Raw genomic sequence first — 21,930 nt, forward strand, 5'->3', positions numbered from 1 at the left:
TTCACGTCCGCACGCAGGTCGGACCGCTCCACGCTCAAGGATGCGCTGGCTCTCATGGCCAAGGTCTATGGTCCTCCCTCGGCGTGCCGCCATCATTTTTATGCAAGACGGAAGGCGGACACGGAGACCGTGCTCGCCTACCGCACGGCGTTGCTTGCTCTCGCCGACGCCGCGTTCCCTCGTATGGACGAGGAGGGCCAAGATGCCATGGTTTTGGAGCAGCTGCTCAAGTTGGCGCAGGACCTGGGGGTCCCCATCAACACGGCCGATGAGACCGATATTTCATCCTTACGGGTCGCCACAAGCATACAAGCGCACGAGGTCCTTCAACGTAAACAGGGAGTCGTCTGCAACGCTGCCGTGGCCTCAACTCGGGGCCCAGTTGTCACCGTGCCCCAAGTCGTCTGCCCACGAGAGGAGGCGTTCATCGCGGGACGACCGGGGGACTGGAGATCGGGGGGTCGTTCGCCTCTGCGAGCGGCCCGCAAGCTGGAGCAACCGAGATCTCCGACGACTGTCATCACCTGCTATAACTGCGGCCTCCGGGGCCACGTGGCCTCCGGTTGCCGCGCCCCACGTCAGCGCGCCATGGGACCTCGGCTGGACGACGACCAAGGCCCCAAGTCGTCCCTGCAAACCCCGGCAAGTCGCGGCACCTCACATGCTCGGCCCGCATACTCGGCACATATGGGTCGTCGCGTTGCGGCGGGGGAGAGCCGAGTAGAGTTCGGGGATTCGGTTCAGAGAGGGTGATTCGGCCGGGACCGGGGAGACATTAAATGGTCGGAGTTGGGGCACAGAATAGTGGCTGCCTCAGCGGGTTCATCCGTCGTTACCGGATCTATTGATGGGGTCGAGGTCAGGGTGTTAGTGGACACGGGGGCATCGGCGACTATTATATCGGATCTCATTTATAATATTCTCCCTGTACAATGTCGTCCGCTTCTTCCGGTGGATGTGCCATTTTACGCCGCTAACGGGGGATCGTTGGGCATTATCGGTCAGATTAGGGCGTCCATTTGCATTGGTGATATCAAATTGTCGGGACCCGTTTTTGTTTCGTCCTCCCTGTCAGTCCCTTGTCTATTGGGCACTGATTTTTTGGCAAAAATGCCCATCAATATTCTCATTGATCAGCGTTGCATTGAACTACCATCGGGTCGCCGTATTTCATTTTTGACGAGCCCTAATGAAATTCGGACGGCGTGCGCTACCATACAGGCGTTAGCGACACAGACCGTGCACGTGCCCCCGGGTTCACAAATGTTAATTCCCCTCCGGTTGCGGAAGCCATGGGTGAAGGAGGCCTCGGAACAGGGCATGCTTTTGGGTCCTTCTAATAGGGCTGTTGGAGGTCTCGATTTGTCGGTGGCTCACACTTTGGTGGGGGCTGACAGGGATCCGTTTGAGATGGTTTTAAACGCTGGGGCGCGGCCGGCCGTCATTCAGCAGGGCACCGTGCTAGCTCATGCGGCGCGGGTCCCTGCGGAGGAGAGGCTGGTTGCGCAGGCGGATCCGAGTCCCACGAAAAAAGTTACATTGAAGGAGGACCTCGATTGGGTTGATTCGCTGTGCGCGGACTCTGACGATTTGTCAGCGGTACAGTTGGGTGCGCTGCGCGGGTTGCTCATTGAATTTTCGGATGTCTTCAGTAAACATAAGTATGACATTGGGTGCACGGACCTGCTACGCCACCACATTGAAACGGGCGATGCGGCACCGGTCAGGCAAAATCCCTTCCGACTGAGTCCTGCTGAGAAGGAACATGTTCAGTCGGCAGTTAACGATATGCTAGAAGCCGACATTATTTCGCCTTCCTCCAGTCCTTGGGGAGCACCTATTGTGCTCGTTAAAAAGCAGGACGGGTCCCTGCGATTTTGCGTCGATTTCCGTCGCCTGAATAAGATCTCTGTGGCCGACGCGTATTCGCTCCCCAGGATGGACGAGTCTCTCGACGCATTGTCTGGTGCGCGATACTTTTCGACTCTTGATTTATTATCCGGATTCTGGCAGTTGCCACTCGACGAAGAGTCTAAGCCTAAGACTGCATTTCGGACTCCAGGGGGCCTGTTTCAGTTTAACCGGTTACCCATGGGACTTCACTCCTCTCCGGCGACGTTTCAGCGTCTTATGGAATTGGTTTTGTCGGGCTTGCAGTGGGATACGTGCCTCATTTACCTTGACGATGTCATTGTTTTCGGTAAAACGTTTGAAGAACACCTCCAGCGATTGAGGGGGGTGTTCTTGCGAATGCGATCGGCTAAATTAAAGTTTAAACCGGCCAAATGCCACCTTTTTCGTAAATCCGTGAGGTACTTGGGTCACATTGTCGACTCTTCGGGGATTTCTACCGATCCTGCGAAGACGGACTGTGTCAGTTCGTGGCCGACGCCCACGTCAGTGTCAGACGTACGCAGTTTCATCGGTTTTGCTTCGTATTATCGCCGATTCGTTGAGCACTTCGCCACCATTGCAAAACCCTTGCACGCTCTAACGGCGAAAGGAGTGAAGTTCCGATGGGGACCGGAGGAGGAGGCTGCATTCTGCTCCCTCCGGGACGCCTTGGTTAGGGCCCCACCCTTGCGCTATCCGGACTTCGCGAGTCCCTTCTTGCTAGACACGGACGCTAGCAACACGGGCAGTGGGGGAGTGCTGTCCCAAGTCGTTGGAGGGGTCGAACGAGTGGTCGCCTATGGTAGCAGGGTGTTGTCGCCGGCAGAGCAGCGCTACTGCGTCACCCGTCGCGAACTGCTTGCCATTGTTTTTTTTGTACAACAATTCAGGCCATATCTCTATGGTCGTCATTTAACGGTCCGGACGGACCACGCGGCGCTCCAGTATTCATTGCGGGTCGCCCAGCCCTCGGGCCAATTGTCGCGGTGGTTGGAAGTCCTCCAGGACTATCAGTTCACGACTACGTACCGTAAAGGGTTGCGACACACAAATGCCGATGCCCTGTCGCGGTTGTTGCCTTGTCACAAATGTGCGTGCTTATCGGGATCGGCGCGCTGTAAACCGCCGGTTACGGAAGGTCGGGAGGCGTTGGTTGCGGCCGCGAGCACACCGATTGGGGATGGTCCCGCTACCCCTGGGGGTCAGGACTCGCTGCTCTCACTGTCATTGATTGAGTGGGGCCGTCTCCAAATGGCGGACAGCTCCCTGCTGGCATTGCGCCGCAAGACGGGGGGTTCCGAAGGTAACCACGACCGAACTGGCTCCTACGAGCTTAAGCAAGGCCTATTGATGAGATGGGACAGTTTGTCCCGGCGGCATGCGATTGTGGTGCCTGCTGCTGTGAGGGGGAAGGTTGTCTTGGCCGCACACGAACGCCTCTTGCATTTGGGAGTTAACAAAACGCTTGCCCTGCTTCAGCGTGACTATTATTGGCCGGGAATGGGGGGTGACGTGGTGAATATTCTGAAGGGTTGTGTTGAGTGCGCCAGACGGAAACCACCGCCTGTGGCAGCTAATCCACCGCTGCAATCCATCCAGGTCTCGCGCACTAACGAGCTCGTTGCACTCGATATTCTGGGGCCTTTTCCGGTCACGCCTAGGGGTAATAAGTACCTGTTGGTGGGGGTCGAATATTTTACCCGGTGGCCTATGGCGTGGCCACTCGCCAACCAGTCGGCGGCGGCTGTGACGGACGCCTTTGTCCAGGGCTACGTCCTGGACAAGGGGGCTCCCGAACGCTTGCTGACTGACCAAGGGAAACATTTTTCGAGTAAATTACTGCAAGAGGTGTGCGACCTGTTGGGTACCAAGAAGGTGCGTACCTCCCCGTACCACCCGCAGACGGACGGGATGGTGGAGAGGCTTAACAGGACATTGACTTCTATGTTGTGCCAGCAGGTGTGTGAGGCACATGTTGATTGGGACCTGCAGGTCCCTGGGGTCCTCGCCGCGTATAGAATGGCCCCCCATGCAGCTACGGGATTTTCCCCGTTTTATCTGATGTACGGTCGGGAAGCCGACCCGCCCATGGAAACGCAGCTGGGTCTGCCCGCACCACGAGCTAATTAGAAATTGGCAGAGCATATTAAATTTAATATTCATAAGCTGACAGAGGCAAGGGAGGCCGCACGGCTTAATTCGCGGGCTCGCCAAATTGCAAACGAGCGGTTGCGGGCACGGAAGGTGTCCGTGCACAATTGGGAACCAGGTGACAGGGCCTGGCTGCATTGCCCTCAGGCACCTTTGGCTACGTCGCCTAAATTGTTGAAGCCGTGGCGGGGACCCGTGGAGGTCGTGCGGGTTGCACGCCCCCAGTGCGTTCAGATAAAATGGGGAAAACGCCGTTGGTACGTCCACCCCTCCCGACTGAAACCGTTCTCGCCTCCGTATGGCCTCCCCTTGTGTCATGAGGGCCGAGCATGTGACGTGACCAGCGACCCTGAGGGGGAATTGTCTTTGCCTGCTCCTCACATGTCTCCGCCTGATCCGCTCCCAGGTGTCTCGGAACTGACAGCTGCCGACCACCGGCGGCCGGATCTTGAGCGGCCGGAGACACCGGACGGTCGCCAACGTCCCGTCCCATACGACGGACCGGCCAGACGGACTCGCGCTAGGTCGCGCTACTTTGTGTGACCTGCCACGTGAGGAGTCGAGGCAGCCGGAGCGCCTCGGCACTGCGTTAGTCACAGAGACACTTGGCGCGTTCGTTTTCCGGTGTTCGCTTTTATTGTGTTGTTCGTCGGGCTGTATATTGCTTCATATTTAAGTGTTGTGTTGTGTTGTTGTTGTTGCGTTACGGGGCACACTGGGAGGTGGAGTTTCTTTATTACTGCGTTGACGTTAGGTTGTGTTGTTGGTTAACAGCCGGGCCGGCTGCAAGCTATGTGGGAGGGGGTGATGTAGAGGTGATACGCGCTGAGATTAGAGATCGTATGCCAGCGCGTAATGATTGGCTGTGTAGGTGGTGACGCGCGCTGACGGTGGAGGATCAGGGGTCAGCGCGGGGTCGTGGGTTACGGGGTTCTGATTGGCTGTGGGCCGGTGACGTGCTGAGAGGGAGTGATCGGGTGGCAGCGCGGTGTGATTGGTGGAGGAGTGTTAACACGCGCTGGGAAAAACGGATCGTAGAGAGAGTGCGTCGTGATTGGTTCATTAAGGAGCGATGCTCACGTTGACGTACGCATCAGCTCCGTCTCTCGTGAGCAGGGGCTATAAAAGGGGATGCACACAGGCGTGAGGGGAGTGTGTAACCAGCGAAGAATGAAGACGGGGATGAAGACCTAGGGCCCTGCGGTACCTAGTCCCGCTGTCCTAACGGGACCGGGACTCTGTGTAACCCAGAGGCGAGTGTAGTGTGTGTAGCCAGAGGCATAAGGTCTACACGAGCCGAATGCAGTGTGTGTGGCCAGGGACATAGGGTCTACACGAGTCGAGTGTATTGTGTAGCCAGAGGCATAGGGTCTACACGAGTGAAGGGTATCGTGTGTAGCCAGAGGCCTAGAGTTTACACGAGAGTAGTGGAGTGTGAAGTCGGAAGAAAGGCGATTACACGTTGTATTTTGACACGTAAAGATTTAATAAAAAGTGTGTTCCCGTCAAGAAGTTCCTGCCGTCAATTCCCATACTTCACACGTAACATTAACATGCCGAAACACCAGGCCACTTTTTGTTAAACTATCTCCTTCACCCTATCCCGTTCCAAGACGACTGCAAGTTGCAGGGTGTGGTTCCCGTTCACCGCTGCAAGCGATTCAGCGTTCATTTTATTTAGAGAGGCGTAGTGCCTTGTTTTTTTATAGACACTGTCCTCACCGCAGAGAACTATAGCGGCACGACCGCACTCTATGGTAACTGGCGCCAAACACTGCCACGCTCCCTCCCGGAGGGCCTTGTGGGAACCCCGGTACTGATAAAAGTTAAGTTATCTTAGCTTTTCCATTTTTAGAACGTACATACGTCATTGTAACGAAATCGGAAGAAAAGCTGGGAAACGGTTACGCAGCAAGAGATTTGATAACCACGAAGAAAGCTCCATACCGACGCAAGACGGCAGAGGGTAATTCCAGGCTCGACGCTCGCCAGTCATGCAGGAAAGGACGCTGTTCCCGTGCAGCATGTAGCCCGGGTTGCACCCGTACGTGACGCTGCTCCCAGCAAAGTTGCCCTGCTCCGTGAGCTTGTAGCCGAACTGTGGCGTGCCAGGATCCTCGCATTTTATGAGGTCAAAACCTGCAACGTAAACAATGCGATACGGACGACACAATGCGGATGGTCTCACCCTCCACAGCTTACGACACTTCACTCACCAACCATCAAGAGCCCTCCATTGCCTCACCTCTGACTCTGGATCTAACGCAACATTGGCTTCACCGTCTTCAAGTTCCGCCGATAACTTTTCCTCCCGTGAATCTCCCTTCTCGTCTCACTCTCGTCACTCCCTCTTTGTCCTCCGCTCGGGCCACCAATGTCATTTCTTGATTCAACAATTCACCCTACCACACAATGGGAGATTGCTATTTTGCTTCTGCTGCCCCCACTGTCTGGAAGTCTCTTCCTTTCATCGTCCACAACTGCAGACTTTTCCCTGACCATTTCCAGGCTTCAGTGATTTTACTTATCCTCTGCTCTGATTTTTTTTCTCAGGTTGTTATTCTTTAATTCTTTTTATCTGCAGCCTCTTTTCTGCAGCCTCTTTACTCCCCAATTCTCACCCTTTAGCCTCAAATGTCCTATTCTGCTGAAAGCCCAGCTAACTTAGCGAGTGAATAGGCAAGCACACAAATGTACTTAGGAAGGCATAGAAATCCAATTTCACTATGTAAACTGTTTGGGCCAGTGATTTTATTAAGTTGCCTATTAAGGATGGAATGACATATAAGAGGGTGGTATATGCAGCATAATGCATGACCACCATTGTCTCTCCACTACTGAGGTTAGCCACACCACACAAGGTACCCATTTTACACCAACTCAACCCAAGGAGATGCACATACTAAGTTCAGATAACAATTGCCACTGGCGTGGAAGTCAGATAGTTTGGATTGCAGGGTGGTATATATATTTTTTTATTTTACCAGCTAAGGCCCACTGAGCTATATAGCTCTTTTTCAGAAGCAACCTAGCCACAACTTGGTAGCTCAACAAAGTGGCTTATCATGTGGAAATTTGTAGTAGCCAAATACTCACAACGCATGTTTCTAAATGTGGAGGGAAAAACCGGAGGACCCGGAGAAGAATCCGTGCGACCATGGGGAGACCATACAATCTCCAAATATTCAGGTGCCAGGTCTGGGATCGAACCCACAACCTCCTGTATACCAGGAGAGACAGTTAACATTTCACCACCGTGGCAAATTAACCACGGCACCATCGCTGCACACTCATTGAAAAAGCGCACGTGCACAGCTTAGGGCATGAAATGGACGTGTGGTCAAATGCTGTTAACGAGAATCTATTAAGGCCAGCATGGTACAGGGCAGTGTGGTGGGGTCAGCAGCCTGTGCCCCAGCATGGAATTGGCACGTGTTTATATGCATGGATACATCTGCCACCCCACAAGGACACACATAAAAACCCCCGTTATTAAATTATATCCATGTACGTCTTATGTACCGGAAAAAAACAGCCATACTTACTGCATCTGTCGTAGGAGCTATCTACAGCAGGATGCATATATCGTAGAAATTATTACTCACAATAAAATCTAAGAAATTGCTTAATGTACAGCATTTCCACACAGCTACTCATTCATCTCACTAGGTGTTTATTGAGACATGTAATTACACTGAGATTTATTAATATTTATTGCAACCCTAAAACCCCAGTCAATGTGTCACACACACACACATGTATCATGCTGCATTAACAAAACATTACGTAGTGCCAGGCATTAAAGTCGATGACAAATTACACAAACGTATTTTTGAAAGCCAGATTTGATAACGCTTATATTTACGCGAAAAGAAAATTCTACCATTGTATGATTCGAAGAATGTAAGTTTCATCATCATCGTCATCAGCCATGTCCCATCTACTGCTGGATGAAGGCCTCCCCCAGGCCGGTGCCATGCCTCCTGCGGTCCTGCAGTGCTTCAATCCACCTCGCTCCCGTACGTGAACTGAACTATCTTAAGAGATCGACCTCAATGGGATCGTTCCCTCCTTTGGCTACCTTTCTGGCAGCAGTCTCGTTCGGTAGCCAGAGACGATGCGCCCTTCCTGAGCCCACTCACTTTCCCTCAACAGTCGATTTGACCTACCGGTCGAGAACAGCAGACAAAAAAGTTGGTATTGTCGTTGACAAATATAAGCTTAAAAAATCAAACACTATTAAGAATAATTTTTGATTTAAAGCTCTCGTAACTGCAGGGATTCGTATTATTGGTTCTTTCGGTAAAGTCACGTAGAAGGGAAATAATAAAATAAAAATAATAATAAAAATATAAAACAATAATATTTTATATTTAAATTATTTTATTGTTTCTCTTCTGCGTGACTTTACCGAAAGAACCAAGAATACTATTAAGAATAGTTAGGTTTGTAAAACCCACGCACACGAGGAGACGACGCTTAACAACCCATGCAGATGCTATACGGCAGGAGCCTTCTTGCTGTGCTCCCTCACGCGTGCGGCCACCTCGTCAACCTTTGGGCGGATGCCTCGTGCACAATTGTCCCCGCGTGATCAACCCCTGCTGCCAACCCCATCGTGCAAACCGTTAGCGAGCATACGCCACCGACAATCGTATGCGCACGTTTTTTACTAGATGTCCTGACAATCTTATTCATAGATTACCCACGCTTAACTAAACATTCAAACAACACAAAAAAAACAAATCAATGTCTCGTAAAAAAAAAGTGCCCACTTGAGAAATTGCCAAAATCATTAAACAAAGAAACAGCGTGTTCCAAATTCCATAATTAATTGTCCAGCAGATATTTCTGTATTTCAATAAATGTCAGGCCACTCGTGATGGAGAAAGGGGAGTTTTGCTTTCTGCCCGCTTAATTACACTTGCTGGGGAGATTTATGGCGTGTGTCGTGAGCCTGCTGCAATGAATGGCATTCACAGACATAAGCGTGCATTCATAGGGTGGTCATGCTCTGTAACAGTGCACGAGAGAGCGCCACTAGCTCCTGGTTAAACACTTGCGAGTAGATGCCTGAGAAGAGAAACTTGATTATAAAAACAATTCTTTTGAAAACTGTCATTTTTTTAATGTGGTACCGAAGCAGATCACCACCACAACACCACCTGATTATTTGATAATTGTAATAATGAATAAGATAATACATCAGGATCTGACTCGAAGCCCATCCCTTAGGTGCAATGCCAGCTGTGCTTATATCAGAAGTCGTGTGCTTGTATCAGGTTGGCCTTTGCCTTCCTCCTCACCAGAAGTTACATTCCTAGCTTCCTCCACATGCATCTCGAACCAAAGACCAGAAGATGTTCTTATAGTGGCTGTGTTAAACTCAAACTTTCTGACCGCTGCATTCACGTGGACTTTAACCTTCATAGTTTTATGGAAGTGATAAATACGCATGGGTGGTGGAGCGGTGGCGCAGTGGTGAGCACACTGCGCTCTGAACAAGGTGGCTGGAGTTAGATCCCCTGCCACGGCTAACAATCGGTGGCAAGTTCCTGGGAACATCCCCCCTTCACCAATCCGGCACTGAACAGTATGGTGAAGTATGGTCAAACAACGACCTTGGATCAACAAGGCATGGGGAGGCTTTCGTGCAGTAGTGGATTGACGATCGTTTGGAGTTCATCTCATATCTTGGCATGTGTGACCAGATTTCTATAACGTTATTTATTCCTTCCAGCACATCTTAAAATCTGGAAATTACGGCATTCATCTTTTAAATGTGCATATGTAGTACAATATCACTCAATGGCACAGAGCATTGCACATTCCCTGCACGCTGGACGTGACTCAATACCTCCCCAGTAAGCCCACTTGCTTCTGCGACAGTATGGATGGCGTCTTCAGACAATGAATGCTCGAAAGGTCGTGGGGCGAATTGGATTATCGCTGGCATATGGAAGGCAGCCAGATTAAGTGAACCGGCCGCTGACACTAGCCACGGCACTCACCGCTCAATCACTCTGAGGTAATGATACTCGCTGTGCAGATATGGCAATCGCTGCCCAGCATGCGCGCACACACACACCCAATGCCCCATAGTCTTTGGGCTGTAATAATATCAACGTTATGTGCTCAAGAAAATACGACAGTGTTCAAAATGGTGAGAGCTAGTCTTATAAAACAAATTGGTCTCTGAATTTTCAAAGAGAGGGTCCTTTTCTGTAAGATCAGCAGATCACCATAATTAATTCAAGCAAGCTGAACTCGGCTGATGAGACACTTCCAAAACCAGTCCAGAGTTTTCTCGTCTTTGAATCAATGCTGCTGAAATGATGCACTCCCAGAAGGCCGTGCGGCTGATGGGTTGTATAAGAAATACGTTTATGTTTTACGTGGAGACACGGATCTGTGAAAACTGATTGCTGGACGTTTTAGAACCAACCTAATTTAATCCTGTGTTAAGTATTTTCAAACAAATGCCATCAAATGCAATCATTGTCACTATAATTCAAAATCAAAATGTATCCTTTCTCTGAGCATGGTAAAGCCACCATTTATGTTGGTGGCCCTGAGCTCAGTGGTGAAAATAAAATACACATTCTGATGATAAGGGCCAGTTTATCCAGAGGATGAGTACTGTTGAATTCCCACAACGCGGTACTAATTCGCTAATTCCAGACGGATGGTGGGCTCAGTTGACCTCCAACCGCGATCTGATTCTCGTATCCGCTTGAGAGTCGGGAGTTTAACAACAACAACAACCGCCATTCGCCACTTTGTGGCGGCGACGTCACCACAACGCTTGTGCCAGGCTATGTACACTGTAAAGCCTTAAAGTGTACAAAGCTAAGGGTTTAAACAAACAGCCACCTGGAAGGATTGCTAATTACCAGGGTTTTCGATGAAGTGTAACATCATATTTCATTTGATATTTTCAGCATGATGTAATCGTATTACTGGTTTCCCTTCGTGGTGATTTTCTTCAAATTCACAAGTTACTTTAATCTCAGAAGAACAGTAATGCTGTGATGATAGACTTTGACTGCTACAGCCATGGTTTTCCAAAAGCAACTCAATTCTGTTTTTCATCACCTCATTCTGAGCTGCCTTCAATAACTACCCTTTTTTATATCCACCAAATTAATTCATCTTGATCAGCAAGCTCACCGTGCTTGACCTTTGCTTTGCTCATATCTCTGCAGTCCAACGTGGCAGCCTTCAAAAGCCCTCGGGATCATTTTATGCATTTCCATTTCATTGGTTGTCACACTGTGACAAATAAAATGCATCAAAGACGAACATCTGCCAAAAGGAGCGGGGGAGAGGTGCGCTCTTAAAAGTGCTACTGAGACAAACAAGAGGAACACAAGAACCTGGAAACAAACGCAAATGAAAAAAACAATCACATTGCCCATTGTGGAAAAAAAATGGAATTCTACAAGACGCCAGAGGGAATGACGGCCGATGGATAAGACGGATGACAATGCCACATGATGATAATGATTACTTTATTGTACAAGGAAAATATGTTTTACTCGATGCCATATACTGCACAACAACAACCATTACTCCTCTCTCAAACACTCAACCGCTGACAGCTAATATACGTTGAGTTCTTCTAAAATGGTCGGATGAGTCCGTAAAAATGTGCCTTGCCAATGGGACGCAGTTTGTATCTGCGCCCTCCTCCTCACATTGCTGCCTGTACACAGAGTGTCTAAGACGGTAGCAATTGGAATTATGTTCACGCCATCAGCAGTGTCAGCCACGAACTTGCTTTTTTATTTAAATGAGCGCTGTGATATGGTGACGTAATACATATGTGCATTGTGCATATGTCCCGATATGCTACAGATACCTGCAGGGTGCAGTCCTTACACACGTAAGCACGGCAAGGTTTGTTTGAATTCAAATCTGTTTGGTGATGCCGAAACTTAATTTTGAAATTGTGCTATGAACGGGCGAGGGACAATCTGCCCAAGACAATTGTCTCTGCCAGGAGTTGATTATTCGGTAATGATTTGTATTTGTGCAGTGGATTTTCTTCGACTTCTCATGCGAAGCGGGCATTTTTTTGTGTTGTGCTCCGATTTCCGTTCGCTTCTTTGCCGTACTTTATTTTAGTTTGTTTTCCGCTTGTGTCATTTCGGTGTGCCGTGTTTGCTCTTGCAAGTGAGACTCCAATCCTGGTCTCTAACCTAGCTACGCAAAATATCGACTTGAATCTTGCACTTGGGTGTCTTGCAGAAGTGGCAAGAATTTATGGTAAACGTAGAGCGTATTTTTTTTTATATATAGAGGAGGGTGAGGGCCACAAGGTAAGAGGTGCTCCAGGAAGAGGGTTTTAGTGCCACACTGGACTTCCCCACTGCTCTGTAGTAGCTGTGTGTGAGTGGGGAGTGGTGGCGCAGCGGTTAGCACACTACGCCACAAACCCGGCAATTCCCACTCGCGGCCAACATCAGTGCTAGTCCTGGGTCTGCCCGAGGTCGTGCCTGGTGTGATGTGTAAACATTGCCATAGGGAGACAAAGTCAGCCGGGCGTGTTGCTGGCCAACCACCACCATGCCGGCCTTCATAGGTGCTCACTAAAAACGCTTGCCCTCACAGTCTGTTAAGGTTCAATTGGGGAACGTTATACTTGTGTTTGTCTGTGGGTGCAGTGGTCCTTTGGAGAGTGGTGTTGTAGTGGTTGACATATTGTGTGTGCAATTGACCCGGTGGCCTGAGCTTGAATTCTGGCCATGGCTTACAGAATCAAATGGGACCTCTCCTAAGTTGACTCAGCCTTGAATGAGTGGTGTGCATGATAATCGCTATGTGCTGTGCGGACTTTAATAGGTTCTCACCAACAACACTCATCTCAACAGTCTGTGACAATAATATAAACTATTGATATTGTACAAATGTGTATGACATTATGTATCCACGTATGTATGAGTTGTCAGTATTTAACATTTTTACGTAAGATTACAGTTGATTTACTACTTCAAAAAGTCTAAAGTGTCTCAAACAACCATGCTTATAACCATATGTTGCCCAAACCTATATATATTTGGCAAGAATCCACCTATCCAAAGGACAACTCATTTCCTATGACCCCCAGAAGAACAACAGGCTCGGTTAATCTTTGCTCACAAACCATTGCACTCACGAGGCAAGCCCTCTGAGCACAGCGCCACCCAGACGGATTGCCACAACATAAGCGTGGGGGTTTAGGACAATGTTACATTTTTTAATACTCCAAACATTTGCAAGTTGTTGACACCACATGTCGAAACACGCCCACAAGTCCACCGAAATCCCGATTGATTGGAACAAGCTGATCCGTACCCATGACGTGGGGAGGATTGATTACCTTTGGACTGTAGCCAATCAGTCACCAATGAAACAGCCCTTGACCCATCAATCCACCACCAATAGCCTTCCCTCGATAGCATCAGCTCATATACTATTAAATGCATGGTGGTGCATTCTTACTATCCGGGCATTGGTGGGCCACGCAGAGAGCATGATATGAGTGTGACACCCACCTTTAAAGCTACGAGGTTGTCCTATGCAATGCAGTACAGCAACATGCAACTTAGATATTTGTGCGAAGTTTGTTGTTTTACTTTTCCCTCGTTTGGGTGGATGTGTTCTCCTGGCATTCAAAAGGCAGTGGCCCAACAGGTCAAACAAACCTTTTTAGACAACGAGTCTAACGTTCGGTGTAGGAAAATGAAGGGCAGTGATTATTGTAACTTTGCCACGTGGACAGCATATTATGACTCTGTTCTCATCCGATAACGCTAAAGTCAAGCTTAACATGCGTTGATATTATTTAGATGATTTCACTTCTGTACATTTCCATATGATAAGACACTTCGTTGAGCTATCATTTGTGAGCAGGTCGCTTCTGGAAAATAACCTAATTGATCAGTGGACTTTACCTGGTAAGACAAAACACTGTTAGGTTTTATGTGTGTATATACATATTTTGAGTGATTTGCTTACCTTTCCTAAACGTTTCCCTCGTATCGTGTTTTTCTATTGTTTGCAACGTTCTGACCCCGTGTCCAGACTGGACATCTATGAAAAAGAGCTTCACTGCCCATCAGATTCCTCCAACATAAAAACATATTCTCATTTTGAAATAAGCACGGGGTAATGCTCATCTGGGTTGGTGATCCTGAGCCAATAGGGGAAAAATAATCCGTTCTTCTATATTGGGAGCAGGTTGTACAAATGCATACCATTGCTGACTTCCCACATCGTGGCTAACTGCAGTTTATAATATCCTTGCGTAAGGCAATACGTTTAGGAGCTAAATGTCAATGTTGAGGTCCGCTAGTCATGACAGGGCTTCAGACGAGAGTTTGAGTAGTTTGCTATTACCTCCTTGAAGGAGCGCAGGCTGTGGCGGTTTTATATATGGTCAACAGTTTGGGTTTAATGGCCACAGTCACACTGTGGCTTGTGTCTTTACATTTTCCAATTTATCAAGGAGATGTGTGCATTGGCCTGTTGATATTTCGATGCGGTTGACGGTTCCACCAGTGTCTCCGAGGAATGTCAAAGCCAGGCAGCGAGATGGTTGTGTCTCAATAGAGACATTTATTCTGAATGTTCGCATTGCTCCACTGTCCACTCGCATTCTTCGGGATCTGAGTGAGATTCTATGTTGGTGGCAGCGCGATCCCAGAAGGGGTGATGGGGACTTGAGCCGTTGGCGAGGTACATTGTTGAGGTCTTGAATGATGAGTAAATTGCCGTTGGTAAGAAAGCGTGTGAATCTCCTTGCAGTGTGCACGTCTCGACCGATATTTGGTTCGCCGCAATAGGGAGCCAGGGGTTTCACGTCGGTGAAAATTAAATAAAAATCACCAGGGGATTCTTGTCGGTATTAGTGTTCCGGGGTGGCACTCATCTCTATCAGTTACCCTAAGTCAGTGGTTGAGATTCCACATTCCTATGAGCTTTTTGTAAGAATAATTAGTGATGTATTGATATATATATATGTTTTAAATAATGCACATTTAAGAGACATGTATGGTACTTGCCCTTTGAGCTACAACAGGAGCACACTGTTCAACTGCTCCTGTGACTTGTGTCTTTGAAAATGTGTCGAGGGGAAACAAGGGACATCTCAAAATCCAAGCACCGGCTGCAAAATATTCCTCAAAAAGTAACTGGGGAAACATCCCAGTGCCGGGCCCTTCGGAAAGGGACTCTTGAGACTCAGTGCATGTGTCCGGGATGAAGGGCGGCACGTGGATCTATGTATCTAATTATGCGACGTATCTGTACAACTGGACATTGAAGGACACGACAGAGGAGAAGCTACTTTGTCCAATTAAGAATTAAGCGCTTTCTAACGTAATCTTCTTAATTCCGGGGGGGGTGGGTGTCTTTTTGTCGCCCCCAATGTTAACAAGGTTTAATACTGGCGCGCTAATCCATCAACGTGCGGTTAGTGGCGCTTATCGGCATATTCTACGAGCCCGACTTGTGTGCTGCCGTGTTACACCCCCCCCCCCCCCCCCGTCTGTGATAATACGTATTGACTCGTGCCACTCAGTCACGGAGGGGGGAGGTGGGGTGTTGGTGCATACGTGTCTCACTCAGCAGAGCGCAACATACACACACGAGCTCAACGTCGCCGAGGTCGCGTGTCCACAACAATGGGGGTGGTCCGATTATAATTGGAATAAGTAAAATGCGAGGTTTTAACAGAGGACGCCTTTTACGATATAGATTTTCTTTCTCCATAGATTTCCAAAGAGCTCAACAACCAATGCTGGCTCAGTGGTCTGACACTGGCATTAGTACATGAGTTCACCATACGATACCATCGACCGTATATTTAGACAAATTAAACACGAGTTTTGTCAGTGGTAGGTCTTGTACACAATTTACGTGTGTATATGAAATGTATACGAATTAATATTTCTTATTTATCCATAATAGATGTTCTTTGGGTTAGATCGCTTAAATATAATTGTGTCGTTAAACCCGCCACCACCCGACACAGCCAATTAGTAAGGTTTGTCACTTAAACAAAACATGCCAAATCGTGACTAGTTCAGCACACCGGTGTGTTAGAGAGTAAACCCACAACATCTACAAATAATTTGCAAGGATGCGCAGAATATCCCTTGACTAATACTTGGCACGTATACAAAGAAATCGCATTGCAGCGTTGCCTTGATTTTTAACGCACCACCTCGTAAAGATTTCGTTGAGAAGTTGTACGTTGCAAAGTCAAAGCATCTGCCTGCTCAACATCTCCGGAGGACAACCACCGGTGACTTCCCACAGTTGTACGCAGCGTTGTGTCGATTCTGGAAGTATACCAATTCCTCGGATCATGAAACGCACCGAAGAGTAAGACGCAGCACCCCAAACTTGTGTCCGACGTCAATAAAGTCATACAAATCTTGTCACACATACATGCACCAATATACACGATCACAGGAACGTTTGCTTAACAATATAGAAGTAAAAATGTGCGTGTTTTAGAAGATGAATAATATTCTTTGGGTCTTTCGGTTAAGTCGCGTAGATAGGTTATTTTCTTTGAACCTATCTACGTGACTTTACCGAAAGAGCCAAAGACTATGAATTCCTGCAGTCACGAAAGCTTTAAGTCAATATATTGAATAATACTGGAATACACCGAGTCTGTTTCCAAATAAGATTTGAATTCACAACCTTTTAATTGTGAGCGCTACACAGCTAGACATCTTACTGAACCGATTCATATCAGAGTCCTTTATTTATCCAAGAAATCCTCACTGAAGCTCGACAATCTCTTCCCTGAGGTTGTAGGTTTGGGTTGGTTAACAAATTACTTAACTGAATATTATGAATGTGGACTGAAACCACAACACCCAGAGAAAACTCACACACATACGAGTTTAGTAGAGAGAAAAAACATTCAGCAACCTACTTACAGTACTGCCTTCTATAAACCACCGCAATAACCCAGAAACGATTTAAAGTTATATAGAAGAAGAAAAAATCTGTATTATATTGCATTCCAGGGCAGTGGACGGTGCTATGCAGAACGACCTGGGAAAACAGGTCACCTTTGCAATGCTCTCTGCTTTCAATTTACAGCTTAGGATTTAATGAAAATTCATTTGATTTGGAGTGACAGACTAATTAAGTTTCCCTAAGCAGACACGTTGACTCGAGATGGTACGACGACGCTGAGAGGTGCTGCCACTGCTGTGACGTGCACACATTTGCATTTCACCGGAACGATCCATACTACACGCACGACAGAGAGGTCCCCATCCGTTGGTTCTTTTTTCAAAAACGATGTAATTTAATCGTCACTGCATGTGTATGAGAATAGGTTTCCCCTTTTTTTCTGGCAGCAAAAAATCTGTTAAGATGTTAAAACACCAAACTGAAATGTCTGCATTAACCACAATACTAGGTATAAAATATTATTTTATTTTATTCCTACGTGACTTTACCGAAAGAACCAAAGAGTATGGATTCCTGCAGTCACGAAAGCTTCAAATCAATCTTAACACCTGTTTTGTTGCCAGAAAAAATGGGAAAACCTATTCTCATATTTTGGGACTGGCAAAGGAGGACACATGATACTGCATGTGTATTAGAGCACCGTTACCATTTTTCACAGGCTAATGCTTGTTTTGTTTATCCGACGCAAAAAAAAATCCAACTGAGTATGTAAATGTCGCAGAGGAATTTTGTTTATTTAAACATGAACGCGCACGATGCATTGTGTTGTGAGAAGGTGGTACTGAAAATGTTGTGTTTAAGCAGGGTGGGTGTTTGGTGTACTATCGCTATCTAAATCGCTGATGCCTCCCGTAACTCACGTGATTTCTGTGTGGCCACCCAAACTCTTACCCCCCCCTCTCCCCACCACCCCCTGTGCAGTGTCGAGTCTCTGATGCAGCCTCTTTTTCATTTTCCTCTCATTTCCCATTCTCTTATCTTCTCTCTTCCCTCTCCCATTCCTTTATCTTTTTTCCATGCGTTACTAAAACCCGCATCTCCGATTAGCGTGGTTGCCTACGATGCTGCGAAAGAAGAATATACACAGATACTTGACTCAACTCCCCTTCCCTGTGCTGTGTCATGGGGAAAAGCTTGTGAGCACAATATAATTTGGAAGCGGTAATTTTTAAATCCGAGTTAATGACGACTACTGTACGGGCCAGATAGGTGGACTTCCTGCTCGTTAACTAGTGCTAGAAGCATAATATTCTCAGAATTTGATTGCAGGTTTGGGCGAGCAACTTGCAGGCTCCAAACAATCCAGGAAATCATTGTGGATGTAACCACCAACAAAAGGTTCCAAAGGAGTGATACCATCTCTACTGACATTGGCATTGGATTTGCACCCTGAGGTCAGAACTCAGGGCCAGAGACTATAAGGAAAAATCTTGAGGTTAGCTTTCAACTGCACATGGTTGTGGGATTTAGTACAAAAATAAGAAATGATGACAGGATCTGGTAGCAACAATAGCATTGGCACTGATGATGTCTTGAATTATATTACTGTAAAGATTAATTAATTGACCATAGCTGTCTGAGAAGAATGTTAGTGATTTTTTGGCAAGACAGCATACGAAATATAGATGGCTGGAAGAGAAAGTGACAGGCGAGTGTTGAAGATACAATTAGATAACAAATGTTGCGCTGGGTGGGACAAGTGGGCACGATGGGGGGAGGGCCGAATGGTGGCCCTGAACCAGCAGTGGAAATCCGAAATTCCTTTGGTGGGGCGAGCAGCCTTTGCATAGGAATACTCGATTCATTCCGTGATGTCAACTGGAGTGTAGGGAAGAAAGCGTTGATCTTCAGCTGTCTTTCCTACAGACCTGTTCTTCACCTGAAGACGGCTGCTTGCGTTGTGGCCGAAACGTCGTGAGAATTATTTTATTATGTTTTTTTTCTTCCCTTCTACGTGACTTTACCAAAAGAACCAAGAAGATGAATCCCTGCAGTCACGAAAGCTTTAAATCGAAAAAAAGAAAGGGTTGGTGAAGTGTTGGCCACAACACCCTCTCATGGGCTCTGTTGTCTATACTAGGCGTTCGGAATGGGTGCTCACCATAATAATGTACGGGACTAAATTCGTCGTCTTTTTGTTCTATATTAATGAATGTGTGATGTCAAATGGCAAGAGGCGGTAATCGCATATTGCTATTTTACATCACACCTCTGATTAGTGCCCCACACCTCTGATAAGAGCGGTTGGCTACGTACGTTGCGAAAGAAGTTCCACATACTTACATACATAACGGTAAAAAAAAAAATTGTATTATTAATTTATTTGAACACATTTTTTCACAATGATGTCTGTGCTTGACTTGACATGCCATTTTTTTGTTATATAAATCTGTTATGTCAACACCCCTGAATTGATTTACGTGTTATGGGCACTTTACCACAATTCTCTCAAACTTTGCTTTAAATATAATTACATGAAAATATTTTGAAAAAAATGTCTTTCATTAAACTCTCTGATGGAACATTAGGAAGGTATGCATGACAATCTTGCTGCCAATGGCATGAAGATACGTTATATCGTTGTCACGTTTCTGCCAAAGCAGTTGTGAAACTAAATGAAGACTGCTGTTTCACAGAATCCACATTTTATAATCACTGTGCTAACTTTGAACATGCAAATACCATGAGGTAAAATGGCATTCCCATTTAATCTATTCATTGTAATACATTTCTGAGTCATTTTCAGGCCAAATGCTTTTGGGAGTTGAGTCAGCCCATCATCCCTCCAGGATTATTAAAGTAAGTATCTACTTCCTCCAGGAGTGGGTGGCCTATGAGAGATTATGTCCACCACTAGCACAGCATTAATGGACTTCATTACAACCCCACGTTCATTTGAGGATGAATAACTCTTAGATTTTGAATTCACAATAACAAGTTTGAGATGATTGGCCAATTTTGTTGTGCTATTTTTGACCGTGAATACATTAGAGAAAACGTAATCAAAGGCACAGAAAGCCCTATGATATGAACGAATATGCGCACTAGAAACACAGTGCCGAGATGTCAACTACCTCGCCTGGTATACAGGAGTTCGTCGGTTCGATTCCCGACCCTGATGCTTATATATTTGGAATTTGCGTGTCTCTCTCCCCGTGGTCGCACGGATTTTTCTGCGGGTCCTCTGCTTTTTTCCTCCACATTTAGAAGCATGCGTTTACAGTATGTGGCTGCTGCAACCTCGATTGTAACTCACCACCTGCGTATTGCGAGCAGATTGCAATTAGGGTATGCAAAAATACGTCAGTGCACTGTCCTGGGCACGCTTACGAGAGTCAGCGTGGTTCGATGCGCCATAGCGTCGGTGAGCGTCGGTAAAGCGTGGCCGTGGCAAAGCGCTCGCGCCAAGCAAGCAAGCGTGAGTGCAGGTGAGCGCACGCCACGCAGCGTGGTGAGTGCACGCAGGCGTTAACGCCCGCGGCGTGCGAGCACGCAAATGCGATGGAGCAACATGTCGAGCGACAAGTGTCAGAATGTGCGAGTTGCGAGCGAGCGTATGTGAGGAGCACGCAAAGCACGAACTCCTACATTCACGCACACGTGCGGCGGTGCTCAGCAAGAGATTGGTGAGGCAGCATTTCTGGAACGCCTGGTAGTGGCGTGAGTTTCAGAGAGGAGAAATGGGCAGCATTCATTTTTGACGGTGGTAAAAGATTCCACATTCCCATGAAAGATCCAGTACTTTCATGGGGTATAAATAACTACAAAGTGCAAATACATCTCCTGCATGTATCTGTCCCTCCACAGAAAAATAAATATAGAAGAAATATTCTTTATGCTTCCCATAAACCACAAGGCCTTCTGAGAGTGCATAATTTCAGCAGATTGTGTTCACTACATGCAACCTCTAAACCGGCTTTGACATACACTGTCTCATCCGCAGAGCCAAGCATGCTTGAACCGCTAAAGCTGCTCGACATTTCAGGCAGGGACCCACTTCATTTTAGATATGGCTCCTGAGTTCAACACAAAATTATATCAAGCGCAACACGGCGTAATAATTTGTGTCATCGTTTGCATCCTCCACAGTGACCAGAACCATTAATTTATGTCATGCATTCAAAGAGTGGTCACTGTTGACATTCCACAAAGTGGCACAACTTGTTTAACCATGCCCGAGGGATCATGGCCGGAGTCATGTCCTGACCGGAAATCGAATTCACAACCCCTCGCTATGGAGCTTGACCATGTGCAGTTTTTGTTGTATGTTTTGGATTGTTTTGTTAATGTTTCTTTGGTTGCTTTAGTAACCACGTTTATTTAACCAGGACCCCCCCCCCCCCGCCCTCGAAGAAAAAGAGCATTTCTCACCCAATGGGTTTTACTCGTGCCACAATAAAACCTAAAACCATGGTGCCACGTAAAAAAAAGTGTAAATCACTATTACACTCAAGAAATCATCATCCCCGTATTAAGCGGCTGTGTTGAGTGCACGGACTGCACGTCTACCCAGGCACTCAATTGAATAGCAGTGAGCCCGGGGGCAAAGCTTATAAGGATGCTACGGCCGTCGTCAGAACACCGCTGAGCGTCTCTTAGTCTCATGCTGACAAGGGCACGAGACTCAGCCTTCTCAGCCTGACCCCCTGAGGATTCTAAAAGGCAGGAAAATAATGCCGTTGTCTCTACGCCAGTGGTGGCCTTCGCTAAACCGCCCCCGCTGGCATGAAGATAGCGGAATGCATCCGGCATCCACTTTTCACAATGGTGCTTGTGAATTCCCTCCACACAGCGAAAGCCAGAAAGAAGAAGACAAAAAAAAATGGTGAGGCTATTCCACTCTCGCTTTTGCGGGCCACACGGCGAGTTGGCGGCCCGCTGCAATGCGAGGGAGGGTTACGACTC

The 21,930-nt window shown here is 47.3% G+C and overlaps 1 protein-coding gene across 2 annotated transcripts in view; it reads right to left on the reverse strand.

Moving 5' to 3' along the window:
* LOC133353404 (CUB and sushi domain-containing protein 3-like) overlaps positions 1-21,930 on the reverse strand; it is a 634,534-nt gene that overhangs the window by 217,390 nt on the left and 395,214 nt on the right. For both annotated transcript variants that reach the window (XM_061569655.1, XM_061569654.1), the window contains exon 24: positions 5,992-6,183. In XM_061569655.1, the coding sequence (XP_061425639.1) occupies positions 5,992-6,183 (192 nt within the window). The remainder of the gene's footprint in view (positions 1-5,991; positions 6,184-21,930) is intronic.

Source organism: Lethenteron reissneri, chromosome 43 (genome assembly GCF_015708825.2).
Source record: "Lethenteron reissneri isolate LAM-NWPU_2019-01 chromosome 43, ASM1570882v1, whole genome shotgun sequence".
Classification (NCBI taxonomy): Eukaryota; Metazoa; Chordata; class Hyperoartia; order Petromyzontiformes; family Petromyzontidae; genus Lethenteron; species Lethenteron reissneri.